Genomic DNA, 24,732 nt, shown 5'->3' on the forward strand with positions numbered 1-24,732 from the left:
AACTTCTATTGCACACTGGCACTTGATTTGTTTATAAACTTTGTCAAAGTTTATTAGCTTTGGTCCATATTAGCTTTTGTTCAACCCAGCTCGAAACTTCACTTGAACACCGGCACTTGCTTAATTTTGCCTGCTATGAAGTTAGATACTGAACTATGGCAGGATATTTGCACAGTTCTGTGGTATTGAGTCTATGAGATTTTGCAGATGGTGCGATATGGCTTCAATCTGAACGTCCCTCCATATCCGTGAGAGTAGGGAATCTCTAGCTGTGAACACTACCTGAATCATACCCTACGCCGCGGCAAAGGGCCTAAAACACTCGGCAAAGTCTTTGCCGAGAATTGTTCTCGGCAAAGTCTTTGCCGAGAATTGTTCTCGGCAAAGGCCACTCGATGTCCCACGTCCAACGCCGAGTGGATGCTTTGCCGAGATCTCCTCTCGGCAAAGCTAACGATTAGCAAACCAGCCACGTGTCCACCACCTGACTGGCGGGTCCCACTACCTATGCCGAGCATCAACTTTGAAGATTATACAATTTCCACTTTACCACTATTTATAAAAATGTAGTCAATGTTAGAAAAGTTTGACTGTGTCATTCTACAAAGTATATTCTTTCACTATGGCGAATATAGGGGGAACTGCAGAATCCTCAAGCAGGATTTTCATGGGAAAACCCCAGCTTTCCTCTGGTTCTGTCATCCTCTCGATTCCTGATTGTGTGGGCATGATTCATAACAAGAGCATCCTTATGTACTCCTCAAGGACGGGGAGCGTCTGCCCTTCGCCGTAGCCAAAGAGGACCCTCACCATCCTCGCGAGGTTTAGCGAGATCCGGGTCATGCTGGGCGGGAATGTCCTCCTGGAGAAGCACTCCCTGTTGAGCTCCCCCCACTCACTCTCGATCAGCGCCAGCATATGCCCCTTCGCGTCGCCACCGGGGTTCTCTTTCAGGTACAACTCCTTGTATGATCCGTCCAGGCCATCTTGCGCTTCGTCCTGCATGGTGCAAGAATGGTGATCATGTTATGGTATCTTAAACCAGTGGGGCTAAGATTCATTAGAAATTCTAGGTTTCTAATTAAGCAGGGGGGTAATTTCAGCAGTTGGAATCTGACCTTGGCACTGCCCATGTCATCCCAAAGTCTCAAGATCTTTGACGGGCAGGAGATTATCGGAGGGATACGGCCGGCCGTGAGGTTTGTAGCATCCCTTGTTGGATCATGTCCTAGCATGGAAAAGAGATGCACAAGTGCAAGTGGTCCTCCTGTAGTGATGACGCCGTTCGATAGGTAGTCATCTAGGGAAGGAACATGATTAGCAGACAACCATTTCGCCTCAAGCAAAAATGCATCGAAAAGCATGGCCCACTGCAAAAGAAAAATGAATTCACTATTTTCAGTTGATTATTATTTTCCTTTTTTTAATATATTTATACATGAACTTAAATATTCTCAAATATTATATATTGGATAGATACATATGTTGCTCGTCCAACAAACAATTTAGTTGGTTATCTAGACAAATCAGGAAATCTAAAAGAATAAAGATATTCCAAGAGACATACATCTTTTTTGAGATGATCAATAGGGTTCAGCCCATGTTCTCTTTCAGCCATATCTGCGATGTCATTTGTGATTGTATAAAGAGAACTGTAGCATGATCTCATGTAGCTTGGAAGTGATGCAGCAGCTGCAAGATCCCACCTGTAAGAAATGCATTTTCTAACATGAAATTTCGGTTACACAATACTGACAGTTACTGTTGATCATAAACAGCGAGATGAATTTATAGTAGCCAGAAAGGAAAAGCCTACGTTCTGATTGCCTCGGTGAAGCGAGAAAGCTCCTCTTGTGTTGCAACAACATCAAAGATGTCATCCACAATACTGACAATTGCAATGATTTTGGTTATCTCAATCCGGTATCTGGAGAAGGATTGCCCCTGGAGGATAGTCATGGGAAACATGTACCATTTAAGAATTTGGTCACGCGTAGCTGGTATTTCTTGAGCCAATCCCAGGCCCATCCACCATCTGTCACAATGACATTTAGAAGTTAAAGAAGAAATTTGTCAATACCCCCAAAGATAGGTATAAAATGGAGAATGTTATCTAATGTGAAGATGGTAAATCAACTTGGAAGACAGATTAGGTACTAATTTTCAACTCAGTGGTCTTTGTGATGGACCTGAGAAGAAACAAATGCTCTAGCCACATTCCTCTTCTGGGAGCTGCAGATAAAACATAAAGTTTGCAAGGAATGAACTTATATATGTACCTCTTAACCTCTTGCATTTCCATCTGATGCTGCAACTTGTTAAGCTTGAAGTCTGCAAGTGCCAGCTCCTCCATTGCAGTGTTCCGAGTGGGCAAGCTCTGGAAATAGCTCAGGTGGTGTCTAGCCTTGTACTGCATCAGGCTCACATGGTAGGGATGATCCAGTGAATGCCTCACATATCTTGCAAGGTTTAGGTCCAAGTGTTTAATTGCAGAAGTGAGGTGTTTCCTTGAGAAGTCATTTGCCTTGTATAGTGATGCTTCTCCCATGTTCAAGTGTGATATGTCCTGCAAGCTGAGCAACCCTCTGATGTCTTTGGTATGATCAACGTTGAAGTCCTCGTTTTCATTGACAAACTTTTGAAGAACCTCATCTACCACATCAAGGATAAAGGTTTTTAGGAATATAAACTGTGGTTGCAATAACAGGGCGAAAATAAATTTTACTTTCAGACACACAAGGGGTTGAGACAAGGGGATTCCATGTCTCCTCTCCAATTTAATATAGTGGCCGATATGTTGACCATTCTTATAGGCAGGGCCAAGCAAAACGGTCAAGTGGATGGGCTAGTACCTTGTTTGGTCGATGGGGGAGTCTCCATTTTACAATATGCTTACAACACTATCTGTTCATGAAACATGACATTGCAAAAGCGCAAAATATGAAACTCATATTATGTCTTCGAACATTGTCTGGATTAAAAATAAATTTTCACAAGAGCGAGTTGTTCTGCCTTGAAGGCCAAAGAAGAGCAAGACACATATAGACAATTGTTTGGGTGTGAATTAGTTTCTTTACCTTTCAGCTATTTGTGCATACTGATTCATCACCGTAAGATATCTAATAAAGAATGGAAGTGCATTGAAGATCGAATTGAAAAATAGCTTAGTTGCTGGAAGGGCAAGCTAATGTCGTATGGAGGTCGGCTAGTGTTGATAAACTCAGTACTTACTAGTATGCCGATGTTCCTATTATCTTTCTTCGAGGTACCAAAAGGGGTGTGGAAGAGACTTGACTTCTTTAGATCTCGATTCTTCTGGCAGTCAGATGAGGCCAAGAAGAAATACCGTCTCGCACGATGGGATATTCTATGCCGACCCAAGGACCAGGGGGGTCTCGGTATTGAAAACCTGGAAGTTAAGAATAAATGTCTTATGAGTAAATGGCTCTACAGGTTAGAGACAGAGCCGGAGGGTATGTGGGCATAGATATTACGCAATAAATATCTACAATCAAAAACGCTAGCCCAGGTCACCGTGAGACCAACTGACTCGCCATTCTGGAAGGGATTCGTGTGAACGAAAGATTTGTTCTTTCGTAGGGTCAAATTCGTGGTTGGCAATGAGATGTCAACAAGATTTTGGGAGGATACGTGGTTAGGGGAGACGCCACTAGCCATACAGTACCCCACCCTATATAACATTGTGCAACGTAAGGAGGATTACATAGGCACCATACTTCAATCGACTCCCTTGAATATTCAGTTCAGACGTGCGTTAGTTAGTGAGCGATGGACTACCTGGATGCACTTGGTCCGGAGATAGATAGATGTTCAACTATCCGACCAACCAGATTCGATGCACTGGAAGTTAGCCAGAAATGGGGTGTTTACGGTGAAATCTTTTTACATGGATCTGACTAATTCTGGACCAATCTTGAGATCGTTACATATTTGGAAGGTTAAGGTTCCCTTGCGTATTAAAATATTTATGTGGTTCATTCACAAACAAATGATCCTAACCAAAGATAACTTAATAAAGAGGCGGTGGGTAGGTAGTTCACGTTGTTGTTTTTGTGATCATGTTGAAACAATACAACACTTATTCATAGAGTGCCCATTCGCGAAATTGCTTTGGAGAACGATCCATATAGCCTTTAACATCACTCCTCCAGTTGACATTGAATTGTTAGTTGGGACGTGGTTAGCTGGGGTGGAGCATATTACTGCGATTGATATTCGGATTGAAATATGTGCGCTTCTTTGGGCTATATGGAATTGCAGGAATGATATGATTTTTAACAGACAACCTAATCTAACTTTCTTGCAGGTCATCTTCAGAGCTACTGCATGGATCCGTACGTGGTCCTTACTCACTCCTACGGACTTCAGGGAGCCTTTGGTTACTAGGTGCAACCAGTGGGAGATGGTAGCACGGGCTATATTCAACCAGTTCAGATGGCGGTTGCATAACAAGATAGGAGTCTAGGGAGCTTGTCCTTTACATTGTCATACCTGTTGTAATATTGAACATTCGCTTCTTTTTTCCTTTTTCGCTCCGCTTGCGAGCTGTAATACTTTTATGACTTTGTGCTACTTCGAGACTTCTTAATAAAATGGCTGCATGCATCATCCGATGCGGAGGCCGGGGCCGAGCCTCCATTTTCAAAAAAGGGCAAAAATAAATTTAATTCGATATGTGGATTAGTCACAACTAGCTAGAACAACTTCTGGACCCTGACAAAAAAAGCGTACTATTCTGCATGACAAATTCATGACCAATGAATCAAAAGCCCTCGAGAAGGTCGCAAATCCTCAGAGTTCCCACATCCTCTAGACCAGTCATTCCTCTACGCAAGGTCAGTCACCACTCACCACGCACCACCACAGGAGAGTGCCAGCAAGCCAAGATTTTAGGTGTGACAGCCATTGCCGAGAAGGAACATGCCCCACATGGCAAAGTTTTTTATCTTTTTATAGTAAATTATGATTTTGAACTATCTTATAAATCTTGTACTGAATTTGAAGACCATGAACAGTAAAAATGACTTGGGCCCATGAACACCGTAAACAAAATGAGGGATCATTTCTATACTATCGAAAAATATATGATAAGTGTACTAACCTGCTGAAATATCATATCCATCTTCTCTCAGTAGCCTGAAGGAAAGTGTTGCATCTAGTAGATCATCACTGTCAACAAGATTCAAGCACGCATCCATGCCATCATTGATCTCGTTTTGGAAATAGTGGTCGATGCAGAGGCGCTTGAGGTGATCAATATCAGTCATCACCTTCCTCTTTTCCTTATGGTTTTGATGCAGCATTTCCTTAACACTCTTCAGGCCCTCCTGTTATTCCATGGAGAGAGAAAAAAATTTAAAATGCAAAAATGGGAGATATGGGAGACTTTATGTTTCACTTTGCGAGGCTAATTCTTCTATTCATCAAAGGGGAAAAAACAGGCTACTTTCCTATCTTCTCCAAGGCTTATAGCAGCGCAGTTAGTCAGTTCTTTTCCGAGTAATTCAGTTAGTCAGAAATTTAAATGGTTAGAAAAAATATATCTAATTCAATAACAAGCCTTAAAGTCACATTGGAGAACTGATGGTGATGTGAATAAATTTCTACCAAGAATAAAAGCTCTCAGTTCATCTTGGTAGTCCAGATAAATAGGGGGTGTCTGCTAAGTCCAGATGAGACGTGCGGAGGCTGGTTAAGCCGGAGAAATAGAAAAACTAGGGCGTTTGAGCGCCAGGGGTACGCGGCTAAGTTTTTTTTACCGGAGCTGGGAGCTACCTGTGGAGAATCTACCATTCACTTGGTTTCTCTGAGATTCGTGCCAGCCTTTTGTGTATAAAGTAAAAATAATTTGCTATGCAATACAGACATTAGACAAAGGAATACATCTATGCATGTGAGATGTGTGACAACTTTTGATGTGACAGGACTGGGTGACTGATGAAGAGGACGGCGCATGGGTTCTCTGCCCCAAACAAAATAGTTGCATTTTATTTCCTGGTCATATTTTGAATGGTTAATAACTATGAACCAAATTTCAGTAATTGAATTTTTTTTGTACATTTGAAGTCAGGGTGATAAGACCTTTAAAACAAGACCGGTCTTGAATACAATTTGGCTAGATTGAATTTTACTGTTTCAATTAGTTTCACATTGCAAAAAGTACGATTTTATTCATTTCAATAAACAGAGTTTACTCATTCCAAAAAAAATATTTCACTACTTTGAAAATACAGATTTCACTCATTTACAAATTGATTTCATATATATATCAATAAGCTGGTATATAATTTTTCAGAAATATAATATTTCAAGAAACTAATTTCAGAAAACATATTACGCTCACTCAATTGAAATACTATATTTCACTTGTTTCAAAAAAGTGATTTCACTCATTACAAAAGATAGATTTCACTCATTTTAGTAGTTTCAGAAAACTACTACACTCACAATATACACACTGAAATAAGCGGTTTCCCTGATTTCACTCATTTGAAAGTACAATTTTTGCTTGTTTCATTTGAAAAGAAGTGCTTGAATTATTTCACTCATTTTAGAGGACCGATTTCAGTCCTTATAAAAGATTGATTTTCAATCGTTTTGACTTAAAATATATGTTTCAATTCCTTGAAATGATTTATATCTATGAACTTATGAATTTTATTTTTTGGACTAAGTGAAATCTATAAAACGAGATATTTTTTTGAGAATGTGAAACACCTTATTTTTAAATCTAGTTGAAAAATATTCAATATTGAACTTGTTCTGTATATCATGTTGCAAGGAATTTGAATATATATAAAAAATTCAGTAATGGATTTTTGTGAAAGACAGTGACCATCTAAAATTGTAAGCAAAAATAAAAAGATGCATTTGTTTGAAAGGGCAGAGAGAGGAAAGAAGTTGCATGCATGCGTACGGTATGCTGACAGAAGTAGTACCTGTAGCTGACATACTAGTGCAAAGTGGTGAAAAGAGGTGGGCCAGCCATCTGACATACAACAGTGTTATACAAGAGGTGGGTTATGAAAATAAAAATGCTATACTAGAGGTGGGCCACATAAATGCACGAAACGCAAACAAGACGAACGATGGATGCATGGTTTGCCGGTACCTCCAGGAACCGGTAAAAAGAGGTTTGCGCGGGGGTACATCGCCCCAAAAAATTTCTCTTGTCTCGTGCACTTATTCTTCTACCTTCGTATAGGGTTAGACCCAACAGCCCAAACTTCGCGTGCCCATGGCCACGAGGAACGAGGACGGCCGCGCGTTGCTGATGGCCAGGAGGGGGGACTCGATATGGAGGAGAGGGAGGGAGGACGAGGAGACCGCATAAGGCGCTGGATTTGAGAGAGGAGAGATTTTGGGGAGATGAGACGGGAGAATGGATTTGTGTGATTTGGAAGAGTCGAGGAGAAAGTGAGGGGAGAACAAAGAATAGAAACCAAGGGGGAGATATTTTCTTTTTCTTTTTTTTAAATCAAGATATTCTCTTTCTACTGGTGATAAGGGCATCTTCAACGGTGAACGCTTGTTGAGGCTTTTACATGATAGGAAATGTACGGGAAATGATTGGGATCAGCCGACGGATAACGACGCGTGTGATCCACCGCCACTGTGGCCGTTAGATCAGGTTTTAATCAGATGGCTAGAAGCAACGTATTACCTAGACTAGTTTTTGCAACTAAAGTCGTTCTTGCAATCTCCCCCGCCGCAAAAACTGTTGTGTTGTGGGATCTGGATCCCCTCGACATTGGCCACCACCCGTGCACCTCGCAAGATCCCCATCAAGCCAACTCTGTCTCGTGCTGCTTCGACCGCCGTCATCGACGTTCGCCACCGGCAGCATGCCGACAAGGTCGCGGGCGTGACCGCAGCCGTTGCCGCCCACCTCCACCATGAATGTTGGACGTCCTGGTGCGCCCGAACTCAAGCTGCATCCCGCCGCCCAGTGGGAGCACCAGCATCTGTGTCCTTGGGGGGGAGTTACGTCCACCTTCGCCCCACCGTCCCGAAGGAGCACCAGCCTTTCCTTAGGTCGACATGGTCGATGCTCTCTACAACCAGTTTCAGCAATAAGGTATGTTGCAAAAAAAAACTGTAACAAGACCTATGTTGCAAAATAAATAGATTTCAACAAGACCTTTGTTCCAAAAAAAAATGCAACAAGACATCTGTTGCAAAAAAACTGTAACAAGACATATGTTGCAAAAAATAATCGGCAACTTGAGCTATGTTACAAAAATTTCCGTAACATAACCCCAACACGACATGTGTTGCAATGGTAGAAGGTTAATCTTGGGCGCTCCAGATTTGACGGCTCGTAAGGCGGCAGATCTTTTAAAAAGATCCATGGGCCGACTGTGTAGGGTGTCCATCCCTCCAACGCCAATAGCAATCTATAGATGGCCCATGATTTATGAAAAAAGAAAAAAAGAAAACAGAAGCGCTCGATGCCTTGCGCGGCATTGACGCAAGCGAGATTCCCTGTCTAGGGTGGGAATCGGGCATAACTGCCGGGAAATCAACCTTGGTGTCGATCGTTAGCATCCGCGTTGTAAATGCCCTAGGAGGATGGATTTGACCCTAAAGAAAGATGGATTTGGATTTGGTTCCAGATGTTACAAATTTCTGTTTGGAAATTCGGGGCCGCTCCAATATCCGAAATTTGAAAAGAGTTTCAGAAAACATAATTCAAAAGAATAAAATATGACCAAAATCCAGTAGAGTTTTTGAAAACCGTGCATCTTTGGTAAAATGAATCATGTTCATTGGAAGGGTCAACTTTCCAAGGGGCGTGCTATTTGGCGGGCGCCCGCCAAATTCCATACTCAGCGGCCAATCAAGTTTAGAAGTGAATTTTTTCTTCAAAAAAAGTTTAGAAGTGTTTTTTGTTTATTATTGAAATAATAATTGACAGAAATAAAAGTATTTTGGTTGTTTTTCTGTGAGGAAATTTTGGTTGGGCTTCATAGATTCGCTAGTAAAATCCTTCCAAATAACAACCGTGTAAGCGATAGTCTGGTTGCATACCCCTTCGCTCTTGTACGCCAGGGCACCCTATGCGCCTCCGTCGATCGATCTCGTGGTCTTAGTTCCAAGGAAGCGCGGTGGATCTCGGCAGTTGCCGGCGGGAGGGCTTTGTTTTCAGATGGTTTTTTAGTTTTGTTAGGCTTTGTGTACTACTCGGAGAGGGGAGGCGACGGCTCTCAGAAGATGGAATAAGGTCCTCCCAGCCTAACCCTCATCTGGGTGGTGTTTCTAGCATCATCGAAGGGCATGTGAAGGTTTCTCTCTGGCGGATCTCATGGGATTAAGTCGGTGTTTGTCTTCCTGGATCCACGTGGATACGATCTTCATTCGTTTGTGTTCATGTGCCTGCAAGTTGGATCCTTCTGATCTACACATCTCTTCATCGGCGGCGGTTGTTGACCTAGTGCGCTGGTCCAGTGGGGCTTTATCATGACGACTTCCCGACTGTCTACTACAACAAGATTTGTCTGCCTCCCATGAGGGAGGGGCGATGACGGCGGCATGCCTTCGGCTTGTTCCAGTGCATGTAGTCGTCGCTAGGTGGTCTACGAACCTGGGTGTACTTTTTACTTCTAGTACTATGTACTACGTTAACAGTTCATGAATAGATTGAAAGTTTTTCACGCAAGAAAACCGTGTAAAAAAACAAAGTATTGCAACCAGCGGCAGCTAGTAATTTTTCTTATTTTAGCATATATGTAGTCTCTCTGTTCACGGATATAAGATGTTTGAACTTTTACTGAGTCGGGTGTATATAGACATCAGGGACGGGCCCATAGTTGTGCGGGACTGTATGGCCCACACAGGGCCCATAGATTTTGGGGGGCCCAAATTGGTATAAGGCCTATGTATATTTTCTTCCTGCCGCGTCCAAGCGGCCTGCTCGATGCCCCCCAAACGGGATCCATCGCATCCTATCCAGAGCTGGAGTTCCTATGCGCCGCTCGTTGCGTGAAAAATCCCCAAAAAGTCTGCTCGAGGGAGGGATCAAACCAGGGACCTCCTGTTGCTTATGCGCGAGCCTAGCCAACGGGATAGATGAGCTTCTTCGTGTACTATGGCGTGTGAAGCTAATGGTAATATAGATCCGAGCATTTTGTCAAATTCTGAAGGCGAACATTATTTTGGAAATATGTTTTTTCAAAGGGACCACTTTTCAACTTTGAGAAGAAGAAAAAAAGCTCGAACATTTCTTGATAAACTGAACACTTTTTTGAAAATGGCGAACATTATTGAATATGTGAATAAATTCTCATTAAAGGCGACATTTTTTGAAACTCTGGACAATAATTTGGAAACACGAATAGTTTTGGAATCGGTCAACAATTTTTGAAACAAGAACATTTTTTCAAACTCAGGACAAAATTTGAAAATGAAAACATTTTATAAAATTCGAACATTTTTTAAAATTTTGAACATTTTTTTAGAAATATGAACAGTTTATCAAATCAAGAATGTTTTTTAGAACTCTGATATATTCTAAAAAGGAAAAAGGAACAGGAGAAAATAAGCAGAAAAACGAGAAAAGAAGATGAACATTTTTCAAATTCGTTAGCATTTTTTAAAAAGTCGAACATTTTTTGAAATTCCCAAACAAAATTAGAAACAGACACATTCTTGAAAGTTACGAACAAAATTTGAAATAGAAACAATTTTTGAAACAACCAAATAAAATTGGAAAACATGAACATTTTTCTCAAATTTGCGAATGAATTTTGAAAGAGGAACATTTTTTACGAACTCCTAAACAAAACTTGAAAATATGAACATTTTTTGAATTTTGTGAACAAAATTTTAGAACTATGAATATTTTGAATTTGTGAACAAAATTTGGTAAGTAGAATAAATTTTTGAAAGAAAGGAATTTCGATAGCATGAGCAGTTTTTAAAATTGAAGAATTTTTTTGAAAATTTAGAACCTTTTTAAAAATCTCAAACGTTTGGAAATTCAAACATTTTTTCAATACATGAACAATATTTTGAAAACCGGAACACATTTTTTAAACTTTGAACATATTTTTTGATAAGCGAACAATTTTTTTAACTTCAAAAATTTTTGTAAAGAACGAATAGTTTTTACATGCAGACAAAATTTTAATAGTTTGAATATTTTTAAAATTATGAAAAATGAAAAACTGAAGAGGAGGAAAAATAAAGAAAAGAAACAGAAAGAAAAGGATGAAAAAAGAAAACTTGTAAAGGTAGAAAAGGAAAAGATAGAGAAGAAATAATAAACAGGAAAAAGGAAAAAAAAGACGAAACAGAAACAGAAAAAAAGTGTTAGGAAGCTTCTAGAAGGTTCCCAAAACCGGAAAAAACGGCTGGGAACAAGCGAGAAGGTTCCTAAAACCGGAACATCGAAACATTTTACAGGCCGGCCCACGCGCGAACCCTCGATCGATCTCCCTGTGCGTCCGCCGGACAACTTGCGGCAGCGAGCGGCATTCCATCCAGAGGCAGCCAACGATTGCCGCCCTCAAAAGATTCAGCGTAGCGCTGGGTTTTTTTCCGCACTAATTATGTGTTGTACTATGGCAGAAGATATAATTACTTTATGCCCAGCCATAATTACCTTCATGTGCTGTGTACTGAAGCCCAAAACAGCCCACGCGCATTATCCTGTATTTAGGCCACTGTGGTAAACTGTACTTTCATTTGTATGTTTGGCTTGTCTAAAAAAAATTGTATGTTTTCCAAGACCTAGCGTCCATCTATTCCGCGCCGCCGTCGCTGCCCTGTCGGTTGCCTTGTGAGTTGCCGGATGCCACCTACACACCGCCGTCATGGTTCGTCCATCCTACACTGGCAGCAGTGCGGTGCGAGTATTCAGTCCGCAGATCACTGTATTGTATTGGCGTATCCGTTTCTTGAGCAGTTAGATCTATAGGTATGTATTAAGTACTAGTTTTTATTATGTTGGTGGATTTCAATCCAGTATTCTAGTGATCTCGTTTACTTGCATATAAGACAACAGGTTAATTCACAAATTAGGTGTGTCGCTTTTCCATAGTAGATGACTTTGATTAATTTGGCAAATCACATGATCACTTAACCCAAATGAAATTGCTGCAATAGACCCCATGGTCTAAAGTCAATCTAATAATAAAGATTCACAAGGATCATTTTCCGTGAAGTTTTATCTATTGCGTGGTCATTCTCTTCCCTCAACCCCTTCATGTTTAAATCCTGGCTCCACTTCTGCGCTTGAGAGCAAAGTGTTGAAGAAGATTAATTACAAGGATATCATTGAACATTTCATTTCAAAGAATACTAAAAGAATGACTTGTTCAAATAAATATCAGGCAACCGGGAGTTGAATAGGTATGCTTTTTTACACATCCAATTGCTATGTAAGACATTATATCATATACGTTATATTGCTCATTAGTTTATTTTAGTGAGATGGGGCCCCATTTTTTAGTTTCGCACAGGGCTCTGGATTTTGCCGACCCAGCCTTGATAGACATGTTCTAATGTGTTTGTTCAGTCATTTTAGTCTGTACATAGTAATATTAAAATATCCAGAACATCTCTTATATTTATGAAGCGAGTGAGTACTAGTTATGTAATGTGTCTATTACCGGTGCTCGAGTGTCTGAGTGTTAACTTGGAACCCACTAAGATGAATTTCTAGACCCGTCGCTTATTGCAACGTTAGATTGAATCAATAGATAATGATATTCTTCTCGCCTAGCTCATCACCGAGACATTCGATTTAAATAATCTTGTATCCTTATTATTGGCACAAACGCAATCAGAAGTTTCTTTCTCTTTGGGTCGCGCTAACTGCCACACGTGTGGCAGGAAGGAAGACGCACCACACGTCTCTAATGTAAACAGATTGCCACGTCATCGCATGCATGCATGCAGGAATTTTTTTGGATTTTCAGTTTTTAAAATGTTTTATCTCTTAAACGAAAAATCCGATTGAAAATCCGTTTTCACCATTAAATCCCTCGCGATGAGATCTTCGAAACTAGATCCCATGTTGATATGTTTTAATGAATTTTTTTTGGATTAAAAGTTGCCATGTCTATTGCATATGAATTGTCATGATGTTTACACTGAAGTTGCCATGATATGTTTCAGCTCTTTTCTTCTACATTTAAAAGTAAATTTTGACATTTATAAAACGGGGAATTAAGAAACTAGACTTGCCATGAACCATAAACTAAAATTGCCATGATACATGCACGTAAAATTGCCATGGTTCATACAAAAAATAATTTTCATGGTCAAAGTACTAGAGTTGCCATCATCAAAATACTAAAATTGCCATGATCTACAAACTAAAATTGCCACATGGCAACTTTAGTTTAAGCCCTATGGCAACTGCAGTGTAAACATCGTGGCAACTTCTGACAAAAAAAAAATCATCGAAACATATCAACATGGGGTCTAGTTTTGAAGATCTCGTCGAGACGGATTTAATGGTGAAAACGGATTTTTAGTTCGCTTTTTTATTTAGAAGATACAACATTTTTAAGCCGAAAACCAAAAAAAATTCTGCTGATGTCATCTATTCATACGTGGCAAAATGAGTGGTGATGGAGGCGTGTGGGCGATGTGCAAACGCCCACACGTGTGGGCGTTAACATTTTCGTTTTCTTTCTGTCACCAAAATACTTCACTTACTGAGGGTTTTCTATCCTGCTCCCTCTTATTTTCCATTTTCACATGAAAGATACGAGTATAAAATAGATCTAAGCCGTTGATTGTACTAAATAGTGGGTTTGATTAACTCTTAATTTCTTACCTTCCGTGTGAAAAGAGAGGTTTTTTAACATGCTCCTCTTACTCTCTGTCTCCGTGCATGTTAAAATTGCTCTTATAAAGATTTACAAGACGACGTGCGAGTCGAGTCGAGCACCTCACCTGGAAGTCAAAACCATCGGCCATCGCGTGGGAGTCCCGGGTAGGGCTCGTCACCATGCAAGGGCGGAAGGATCGACGTCGCCGGCCGCCAACTCCGGCCACCGGCGAGGCTGAGAACAGCGGTGGCTCGACGGAGGAGAAGACGTGCGCCGCCATCAGTCAGTTGCGACTATCACCTCTGTAACCACACAACTGTTGGCTAAGGAGCAAGTGAGCAACTACCGTACTTGTCAAGCCGCCACGAACAAATACATATAGGCAGCGACGAACATTTATATTACTGCGCCGACGTACACACACGCAGGATGTCTGGCCAGAAAAGGAGGTAGGATTTTTTTTGCCGACCTTGCGCTGAAACTTCTCCACGTCCCTGGATCTAAATGACTAGGGTGATTCGTAGCCTCCTTTCCCATACAAATGTTGTGGCGCCTACGGGGTAAAGCAGCAGCCATATATATCTGTGCTAGGTCGGAAGAGTGCTCACTAGAAGAGAGCTACGTCGTTGTTGCTACTATAGATTGCGCCCGCCCTGAAATCTCAATGACCGGGATGGGTTTCATACGGAATCTGGGACGAAATCTGCAAGTGGAGAGGAAGAGATTTCGACAACATAATTTTTTCCAACTTCACAGAAATGTACGTGCATTTTTTAGGAATGTTAGTTCAAACATTTTAACAAAAATGTGTGTACGACTAAAAAAGGTGTTCACGTGTATGTAAAAAAAATGCCATGTAGAATAAAAATGTTCAGTATTTTTATTAAATGTTCATGTAATTAAGATGTGTTCATCTATTCTGAATAAAATACATGTACTTTTAAAGAAATGTTCACATATTTTAAAAAGTGTTCATATACTTTCAAAACATGTTCATGCATTTCCTGTGAAAGCGATCATGTTATTAATGAAAGCATTCGTCCATTTGAGAAATTATTCATGTAATTAAACAAGTTTTCCACCCATTTGAAAAGTCTTCATGTAATTTTAAAATAGTGTAATATTCATGTATTTTTTTAAACCCATATTTTTTTAATATCTTAGTATATTTTTAAAACAAAACATGAAACTTAAAATAGAAGAGAAAAAGGACAAACAAACAAGAAAATAAAAAGGAATAAAACACAAAACAAAAAAGAAACATGAAAAAAGGAAAAACCCAACACAAACCAGCACAAAAAAACCCGACAAAAGAAAATAGGAAAAAACAACTGAAACCAGTCCGGTCCACACCCCCACAGCTGGGTCTGGTCCCTACCTTCGCCCAAATTTTTATGGCCAGCGATTTTGCTCGGCAGGTTCATTAATGAAATGAAGTGTTTCAAGCTAAAAAAAACGGTGATCCATAATTTTTTCTTCCACGTTCGTCCGTGGACAGGGGGACCAGTCCGCGTACACGAATGCGAGAGGCCGTCATTCAACGCTATCCTATATATGTCCGCCAGTAAAAGGTAATTTGAAATTCAAATTTAGTTTGATCCACACAGTGTGTCACATCACACCAGCGCCAGATCGCATGCTCTATCACAGCCAAAAAGAGACAAGTATGCTTAGTTTTTACATGCCGAATCCAAAAAAATATCAGTCTGACAATCAGTGCAATTTTTCATAAAATGGTGTGTGTGTGGCGCTATCGGCAAGGCACGTTTCCTCCGTTCGGGCACCACATGCGTTCTAAAATATAACATCTAACTAATGTAATGAGGAACAAGCTACATTAATAATAAATGCACACATTTCGGAACATGACATACTCCCTCCGTCTCAGTTTACAAGTCCTACGCGTATACCTAGGTTACCATTTTTATCACCCTAATATAAACTATATAACACAAAAATTATACGGTTTGAAAATAGAACATCTGAATTTTATATTAATATATTTTTTATAATATATGATTTATATTAGGTTGGTCAAATTGACGACCTAGGGGTACGCGCACGCCCTTTAAACTGAGAGAGAGGGAGTACTATCATGGATAAATAATGAAATAAATGAATGACATAAATGTCATCCAATCGCCAATGTAAAGAATATGCTCTCATGGAGCTTACAACCAAATCGAGTTTACTCGAATTTATTGTATGAAATCATGGAATCATGATAACTAACGAGGTAAGCTATATAAACGAGTATTTATATAGGGGCAGGGGTCAAGAGATAAATACTCATTTAACGTAAAGTGTGGAACCAGAAGGGGCTAAGCCGTGCGCATCGCACGTGTCCGCCGCCACCCTCGTGGTGGACCCGGTTTCCCAACAAGTGTGTGTGCGCGCGTAGTGGCGCCGAGCATTGTGGCTGGCTTTTGTGAGTGTGTGCATTGGAGCTAGCTTGGGTTAAAAAAGCCCCCGTGTACTCGTTGTAAGTGCGTCGGTATGAGCCATGCCACGGTGCGTTGCCGAGCCCGGGTATGTGCCCAGTAAATTGACGCCGTTCGTGTGATGTGGCGTTTGTGCGCCGGAAATATTTGTGTCCCTCTTCTTTTCCACCTATGTCCGAGCGAGTGTGAGAGCGAGGTAGTCCGGTTTGTCCCAACACAGCCAGCAAGACGGCCACTAGCTGCTAGCGGCTTAGATGTACTAAAATGACATTGTCGCCTCTTCATGGTGAAATCATTAATTTCCTTGTAAACACTAACAATTGGCATCACCTTTGTGTTATTTGTATTAGTTGGCGTGCATCAACACAATCGTGGGCCTAAGCCCAGGCCCATGACTCCCTACCTGGCAGTCTATATAATGCAAGAGTTGGCCAGTGTAGTTGATAGACACACTCTCTCCTCGCGTAACCCTATCCGTCATCTAAATGTACCTTTCAGTGTGCTGCTTCTGGCGATCCCATCCCGACAACCGCATGCACAGTTGGCCAAGAGATCCCATCCCGACAACCGCATGCACAGTTGGCCAAGAGAGCGGGTGCCCTCGAAACCACGTCCTTCGAGATCCTACCCGGGAGAAGGGCCATAAGGTTTTTGGGGAGCGTCTCTGTCCTCCTCTACTTCAACTACTTTCCCTGCATGATCCCATGGCGAACGATGACAAAGCCGCCAAGAAGAAAGCCACGGACGACGTCAAGGTTGTGCTGTCGCTGCCTGGCCAACCAGAGAGTATGACTTGTTCATCCCCTACTAACTCGTTCATCTGCTAGCCATATATGTCCTGTACATAGATGTTTTGTTCTTTGTGTTATACATGCTCACATGTTTAGCTATCACCTATCGGTATGAGTTGCATACTGTGAATCATATGCTTACTGTTAACTCGTGAACTAGATTAATCGAAAAGGTGGTGCTAATATTTCCAACATATTTGATTTGATTTCCTAGCATGCATCCAGTATTGCAGATGCGAACGCGTACTGCAAATCTGAGAAAGTCTACGCAACTCTATTTCATTATATGCAAGTCACGCGTGCATACGGAACCTGAAAAGGGCAGTGAAGCTTTGTTGGTGGCCAGAGGTGATAAAATGCATCTGTCCCTCAAGCAGGCTCAGAAAAAATCAGCTCTACTAAATGATACAGATTTTCTTACTGGCATGCAATGCCAAACTCGAGAAGCAGCTAAATAAATGTAGCAGCAACAGAACGTGCTAATGCGAGGCGGGCGAAGGTTCTATCTTCCCGGTACAGCCTAAGATTATTTCACTTCACCTTTGAACCACTTTCCAATACAGACGAAGTCACCACCAACGAATTTCGACAGAACTAAGTTGGAACCGATTTCACCGAGCATCTTAACCACCATCTTCTGCTACCGCCTAGCTAAACTGGTGGTCCACTGGCATCCCAGCGTTTTTACCCCTGGCATGGGGTGGGTTTATATACACAATCTGGGCTGTGAAACAACAGGAACCAGGATTCATCGTTTTACAAGGTGGACGTGAGCTTGCAACTGTGCGAGGAAATTCAGCCATGCCTGATGGACCAACCCAGCATTTCCCCTGCCATCGTCGTAAGTGCGAGAAGAGCTAGTTGGATGGAGGTCCAGATCCACCCATGCGCCTCCTGAGCCGGCCCCGAGTCAACCGAATAGCCTCCTGGATGAGCGTCTCCTCGTCTTCAGGCATTGTTGGGCGGGGTGGCACGTTGCTTGTCGAAGGCCCAGATTGATCAACCAGCATGTCTTCACTCTTTGGGGGGCTGTTGCCGGCGACAGGGCCAGGACAGGAAGGTGTTTGTTGCTGCACAGGAGGCACTGCGCCAGGAGGGGCAACTGGAACTGGGCCTTTATCTTGCACCTGCATCCTTGGTGGAGTAGGAGGAACTTGGGCGGCCTGTGGCGGCATCGGTGGTGCCGTTGGTGCGGGAACAGGTGGTGGTGCAGGATTCGCCATCCGAGTCCGTGGAGGTGGTGGACGCTGCTGCTGTTGCTGTGCCTGTATAGAGAGACAGTAAAGTAAGTACATGAGACATATACAGCTGACACTGACACACACACGCACAAGCACACAATACTAGGTAAGTTAATGAGTTCTAAAAAACCATCTGACTCTGAATCCTGCAACTGGTAAACAGAAAGCCCATGCTGCACTCTCGACAAATGCACACAGAACTTCTGTACATGAATAATCCTAACCCTTCCTAACAAATGGTATGACGAAATGGTGCAGCAGTTATCACATTCCAATATGGAAATTATATATTATACGTGCTTCTCAGGTTACTAACTCTAACAAAGGATGTAACAAGAATGGAAGTGCTATTCATGCAAGGTGATACAAACTATGTGGAACTATAGATCAAACTTTGCTAGAAGTACCAGAGGTATGGAGCAAAACTAAATTGCAGGTCGTCAACTTGATCACTGTCAGTACACGATCAAATATCTATGTTGTCTTTAACAAGATATGTAAAGCATCAAGCATGACAAGGTAATTCTAGACAAGTTTGCTTTTGTATGTGTGCCCAAACAAATAAGAGCTAAGCAACCTAGAGGTCGAGGACACCATGAATAATCCTATTGTGATAATTCTTGCAAGAAAATTGGTACAGGAGTATGGTAGATGAATGGCATGATACTACAAAATCATTGCTAGCTAATTTTGTCCACGCAAATGCCACAATTAACCACAACTCAGGCTCCTAAGCTGTAAAATAAACCAGAGAAACAAATGCCATTTCCTACCAAATACCAACAGAGATTACTGAATAGTGATAAATCCAGGTACAATCGTAAGCCAGTTTGATTTGGCAGAACAATTGGGTTTGACTAAACTGCGCCCTAACTGATGAAAAGAAAAAGGGATAATGTTATAATGCAACTACATGGTGATGAGTTGATGACATAGCAGAACTTGTGCGGCACACAAATTCTTCCAAAGGGTGCGACCAGGACATACACACAAATTCTTAGAGTGCACGCAAGGTAGAATATTCAACTGAACACTAGGGGGAAATATTTCTAGAATTTCACAATATGGTGTGAAAACACTCCAGTAGTAGCGCTCTTAGAAGACCAGAGCAAATTTCCCAACCTATCGATAATTCACAGAAATTCTCAGAACTAGGAAAAATTAGATGCATATTCTCTCTATTATAAATGGAAGGTAAATGCATATGCCAAAATTTTGGAGCAATATATGATCTCTGAGCGTCATACTATATTTCTTTTACCCAAACATAGGAGTATTATTTAACTCCAATTGTAACTACAAAAAAAAATCAGTAAACACCACTCGTAGACGAGAGGCTGAATGTAAAAAGAAGTGTTGCATAAAGGAACATAGAAATGGGTATTATTCATGTTTTTCTAACTTCCACTAGAAATCAGGGAATCAATGTGAATTTAAGATCATTTTAACATTTAAAAAAAACATGTGGTGGTAGGATGCAATACATACATCGTTATCAATACAACATGTGAATAAATTCATGGCCTAGCATTTAAAATTCTACTCCAGCCTACAACATTGGGCTCAAATAGAAGAAAACCTAAATAGCACTACCATTATGGAACAAGCCACCAGATTATATCATATACTCCCTCCGTCCCATAATTCTTGTCTTAGATTTGTCTAAATACGGATGTATCAAGTCACGTTTTAGTATTAGATACATCCGTATCTAGACAAATCTAAGACAAGAATTTTGGGACGGAGGGAGTACAAACTATAGAAGTTCAGTCATCATATAGTGGGTAGTGTTACACTTCTCGCTAAAATAGACATCATAGCAGTACAAAATGACTGTCACACAAGCTTTAAAGTTTTGAAAGTACCTGAGAACGAGATCCTTGTGATTGAGAAGCAATATATTGCAAGATTTCATGGAACCTTGACTGGCTGTAGTCTGCAACCTTGTGGAAGTAAGTAACAGCAATATCACTAGCCCTTGTCCTCAACTCAAGAAGATTGCGATCAATCTCAGATTCGTGTTTTGCGATATAAGGCTTGAAGAACGACTCATAGACATATGAAGTCCCCTGGAATAACCCTTTGTTAGAGACAAGCCATAAGACATAACATGTTATGGCAACACAAAAAGCAGGAAACAAAACCTGTGTCTTAGGATACCACAAATACACAATAAAAGCCAGCTTTGCTTCACTATACATTGGCAACCTGTATGAAAATGGAACTATCAACCATCAAGCAGATGAAGTCCCCCAACTGTAATCACCCAAAATCCGAATTCAAATGAGTCACATTACCATGATATGAAATTATCCCCAACTCTCTCGAAAACAGTAAGCATTGCAAGTAAAATCCTGCAAAACCATGGTCATGCATGTGAGACCAAGCAAAAACAAAGAATGATAGCCCAAAATAAAATGGAAGGACGTCAAAGACATACCAGTACTGACACCAGAACCGCAACTGCTCAATCTCAGGCCTATTCAGCTCCACTGTCTTGTAACAATCATAAGCTGGATATGCATATCCAAGAACAAGTCTGCAAAACGGATAAATAGCAGAAACATTGTGGGTGTAAACAAGAATCACACCATTGCTGTGATTAAATAAGAACTGAATTGCTGCTTACATTAAAGCTCTGGTGATGAATGATCCGACAACCATCTTGACCCCTACACCACAGAAACATCAATTACATATGTTGTCAATTGCCAAAAGCAAGATAGATAAATGTCCTATGAGGGTCAAATATATAACAGGCTAGCAGTCATTATGCTATATACTTCCGCAAGCTCCTTCACATCAGCAAAACAGAACACAAAAAGATGGAAATAGGCACCGCATGCTAGATTAAGCCTTTATCTTGCTGATTACTTCAGCCATCACACATCTAGAAAGCCTTATCCAATCATACTAGCACCATAAAGTCATACTCCCTCCGTTTTGAAATAATTGTCTTTCTAGAGATTTCAACAAGTGACTACATACGAAGCAAAATGAGTGAATCTACACTCTAAAACATGTCTACATACATCCGTATGTTGTAGTCTATTTGAGATGGCTAGAAAGACAATTATTTCGGAACGGAGGGAGTAGGTGATACCAAACCATTTGGCTAGAGTTCGATTTTGTTATAACAAACAGGGGCTACGCAGAGTAGGGGAAACCTAACGACTGCCTGTCCTGGCAAGAACAAACAAAACTTCTGTTAAAGTTGGGTCTAGATAAGAACAGGGGGTGCATCAAGCATCATAAGTTCATATCAGTCCATTTTGCTAGATTTCGATTTTGTTACAGCAAGCACTGCACGGAATAGGAGGAAATCCAAACAATTACATATTCCCAGTCAGACCAAACAATTTACTGTTACATTTTGGCTTTAGTATATGATAGCAGAAGGTACACCTCCTCTGCCCTAAGAAAATGACCAAGCAAATCAATCCGAACATGAACTGGGAGGCAAATTGAATGGAGGGACCCGATACAGATCGATTCAAAGGAGCAGCCAAAAGTACACCTATGCTCTCAGAAGAAGACCAACCAAATTAATCTAAACATGAACTGGGAAGCAAAACATAAAAAGATGAAAATAGGTACTGCATGCTAGATTAAGCCTTTATCTTGCTGATTACTTCAGCTATCGAACATCCAGAAAGCGGCATCCAAACATGCTAGCACCATAAGTTCATAGGTGACACCAAACCATTTTGCTATAGTTCGATTTTGTTATAACAGAGGCTACACAGAGTAGGGGAAACCTAACGACCACCTGTTCTGGCCAGACCAAACAAAATTTCTGTTGAAGTTGGGAAATTTCCAACAACAAAATTGATAAATGTCCTATGAGGTCAAATCTATAACAGGTTAGCAGCCATTATTATGCCACAGCCTTCCACAAGCTCCTTCACATCAGCAAAACAGAACACAAAAGGATGGAAATAGGCACTGCATGCCAGATCAAGCCTTTATCATGCTAATTAATTCAGCCACCACACGCCTAGAAAGCATTATCCAATCATGTATTCATGTTAACAGCATAAGTTCATAGGTGATACCAAACCATTTTGCGGAGTTCAATTTTGTTATAACAGAGGCTACACTGAAAAGGGGAAACCTAACAACTACCTGTTCTGGCCAGACCAAACAAAATTTCTGTTAAAGTTGGGTCTAGATATATAGAATAGGGGGTGCATCAAGCATCATAAGTTCATATGAGCCCGTTCTGCTAGAGTTTGATTCTGTCACAACAAATACTACAGAGAATATGGCGAAATCCAGACAATTACTTGTTCCCAGTCAGACCAAACAATTTACTGTTACATTTCTGCTTTAGTATATGACAGCAGAAGGTAAACCTCCTCTGCTCTAAGAAATGACCAAGCAAATCAATCTGAACATGAACTGGGAGGCAAATTGAATGGAGGCACCCGATACAAATCAATTCAAACGAGCAGCCAAAAGTACACCTACGCTCTCAGAAGAAGACCAACCAAATTAATCTAAACATGAACTGGGAAGCAAAAAATAAATAAACGGAGGCACCAGGTACAATATCAATTCAAACGAGCAGCCGAAAGCACCTCGCGCAAACCCAACCAGATCAGCCTCGGCCTAGCGCGAAACCAGAATCAACACGCCGCAGAGGAACCGCTACATCAAGCTCGCAAATCCCTCCAAATGCGAGCGGCTCGCAAATCCCTCCAAATGCGAGCGGCTCGCAACCCCTGGGCGCCACGCCCCGCGCGGTTGCGGCCCCCGAACGGCACCGGAGGAGCAGCGCACCGCAGCGCGGAGAATCGAACGGGGCACGGGACGCGACAACCGCAGCCTAATCCATACCCGAAACAACCAAACAGCGTATCCGTGGCGTGTGCGGGGAGAAGTTAACCCCCGGCGGAGACGGAACGGGGAGGGGGCGGCGCCGCTGCTGCCGCCCCTACAGAAGGACCAAATCGAAGCAAAGTGGGGCGGGGAACGAATACCTTTCCTCCCGCTGCAAGCAACGGGCCGGCAGCGCGAGGTGCTGGCCCTCGGCGGCGGCGACGACGCGGGCTGTTGCCGGAGCAGGGGAGGGAGCCGCGGAAGCTTCCAGGAGGTTCCGGGAGGGAGGGGGCCTCCGTCCCGGGCCGGGTCGGCGGCGAGGCGGCCGAGGGGAGAGGGGGAGGGAATTCAAAAGAGGGGTTTGCCTTTGGGTTTGGGGATGGAAAAGGGGCGAGGAAATCACCGTCAGAAACCGCTACATAGCGTCCCACGCTCACGGTGGGGCCTACCCGTGTGCTACGCTGATAGATGGGCCCAGACGTGGTATGGTCCCACCTGTCTGCCGGGCTTAGCTTGCTGCTGTCGGCTCGGGTGGGTGGAAGGGGTCGGAGGTGTGCGGCGCCGTTCTGGTCTGCGGGGGTCGGAGGGGTGCCGCGCACGCGTCGGCTCTTGTACCCGTGCGAAGTCGGGTGCGGTGGGCCGCAGTGTCAGTGGGTGGCCTCGGGTGGATAAGAGCGCGCCGAGGTTAAGTAAAGAATTGTGCTGTGTTTGGGTGCGAGGGGCAAGGAATATGTGCACGCCGGGAGGAGGGGATGGGATCCCAGCCCATCTGACAACCCCCTCTCTCTCTCTCTTCGACACGCTTGTCAAGTGTTGCGGCATCGTTTTGATTTAACGATGTGGTATATCGTAAAGTTTGATAAAAAAAATATACTCCCCATCCATAATAAGTGTCGCGATTTTGAACTCAGATTAGTAGGTGCATATACCGTGATCGCTCCAGCTGCAAAGAGGGAATAGATTGTGTGTGGTATCTCGCAAAAGAAAATATACACTACTTAGGGCATCTCTAACAGAACCACCATCACACAACTTTTTAAATGCTCTCTCAAATTTTAACTCCCCAAAACTGAGAAGTTAAGATAACGGACAGACTTAACCGAACTTCTATATTTAGAGCATCTCCAATAGATGGTCCAAAATTTGACGGTCCAAAATTGAAGATGTAAAATTTACACCGCCAAAAAGTGCGCTTTGGGGTTCTCATTGCCTCAAGATGTTTTTGTTACACTTAGGGCCTGTTCTGAACTTCTCTTGCTTCTCAAAACTTCACATATCCAGCTTCTTCTCCTCGCTTCTAACTCCACCTAGCGATCGCAGGAGCGTTCGGGAGCATCGGCAGCTTCTCCCAGCGCTGCAGCCCAGCTGGGAGGGCTGTGGCCTGTTGGGCCGGCTGGAGGCAGCCAAATTCGGTCCAACATGTCAGGTGAGGCGGACTCCGGCGACTCGACGAGGTGAGGAAGAGAGCGCGAAGGGGAGGAGCAGGAAGGGGAAGGGGCGGTGTGGTGCGGGGAGGTGAGCGGCACCGCAGCCGTGGTCAGGCGCCGGATCCCGCTGTGGTGCCTACGCCCGTGGGCCCGTTTTCGATGCCTTCCCCGGGCTGCGTCGACGGGAACCGGCGGGGATTGCCCTGGAA

The 24,732-nt window shown here is 42.4% G+C and overlaps 2 protein-coding genes across 3 annotated transcripts; both read right to left on the minus strand.

Moving 5' to 3' along the window:
* Window positions 1–530: 530 nt before the first annotated feature.
* LOC119322945 (S-(+)-linalool synthase, chloroplastic-like) lies at window positions 531–14,175 on the minus strand. 2 transcript variants are annotated; one of them, XM_037596490.1, is made up of 8 exons: window positions 13,927–14,039; window positions 7,685–8,075; window positions 5,123–5,348; window positions 2,280–2,652; window positions 1,817–2,035; window positions 1,568–1,706; window positions 1,119–1,370; window positions 531–999 (listed from the first exon to the last, which is right to left on the minus strand). In XM_037596490.1, the coding sequence occupies exons 3-8, from the start codon at window positions 5,322–5,324 to the stop codon at window positions 733–735; spliced, it is 1,452 nt and encodes a 483-aa protein (XP_037452387.1). In that variant the 5' UTR covers window positions 5,325–5,348; window positions 7,685–8,075; window positions 13,927–14,039; the 3' UTR covers window positions 531–732. The 2 variants fall into 2 exon arrangements, with proteins under 2 accessions (XP_037452387.1, XP_037452386.1); XM_037596489.1 differs by lacking the exon at window positions 7,685–8,075 and having other exon boundaries at window positions 13,927–14,175.
* Window positions 14,176–17,410: 3,235 nt separating this feature from the next.
* Window positions 17,411–23,477, minus strand: LOC119322856 (putative HVA22-like protein g). Its single transcript, XM_037596392.1, has 7 exons — window positions 23,258–23,477; window positions 20,905–20,947; window positions 20,716–20,814; window positions 20,573–20,629; window positions 20,420–20,483; window positions 20,141–20,344; window positions 17,411–18,299 (listed from the first exon to the last, which is right to left on the minus strand). The coding sequence occupies exons 2-7, from the start codon at window positions 20,937–20,939 to the stop codon at window positions 17,892–17,894; spliced, it is 867 nt and encodes a 288-aa protein (XP_037452289.1). The 5' UTR covers window positions 20,940–20,947; window positions 23,258–23,477; the 3' UTR covers window positions 17,411–17,891.
* Window positions 23,478–24,732: the final 1,255 nt, after the last annotated feature.

This window comes from Triticum dicoccoides, chromosome 6B (genome assembly GCF_002162155.2).
Source record: "Triticum dicoccoides isolate Atlit2015 ecotype Zavitan chromosome 6B, WEW_v2.0, whole genome shotgun sequence".
Lineage (NCBI taxonomy): Eukaryota > Viridiplantae > Streptophyta > Magnoliopsida > Poales > Poaceae > Triticum > Triticum dicoccoides.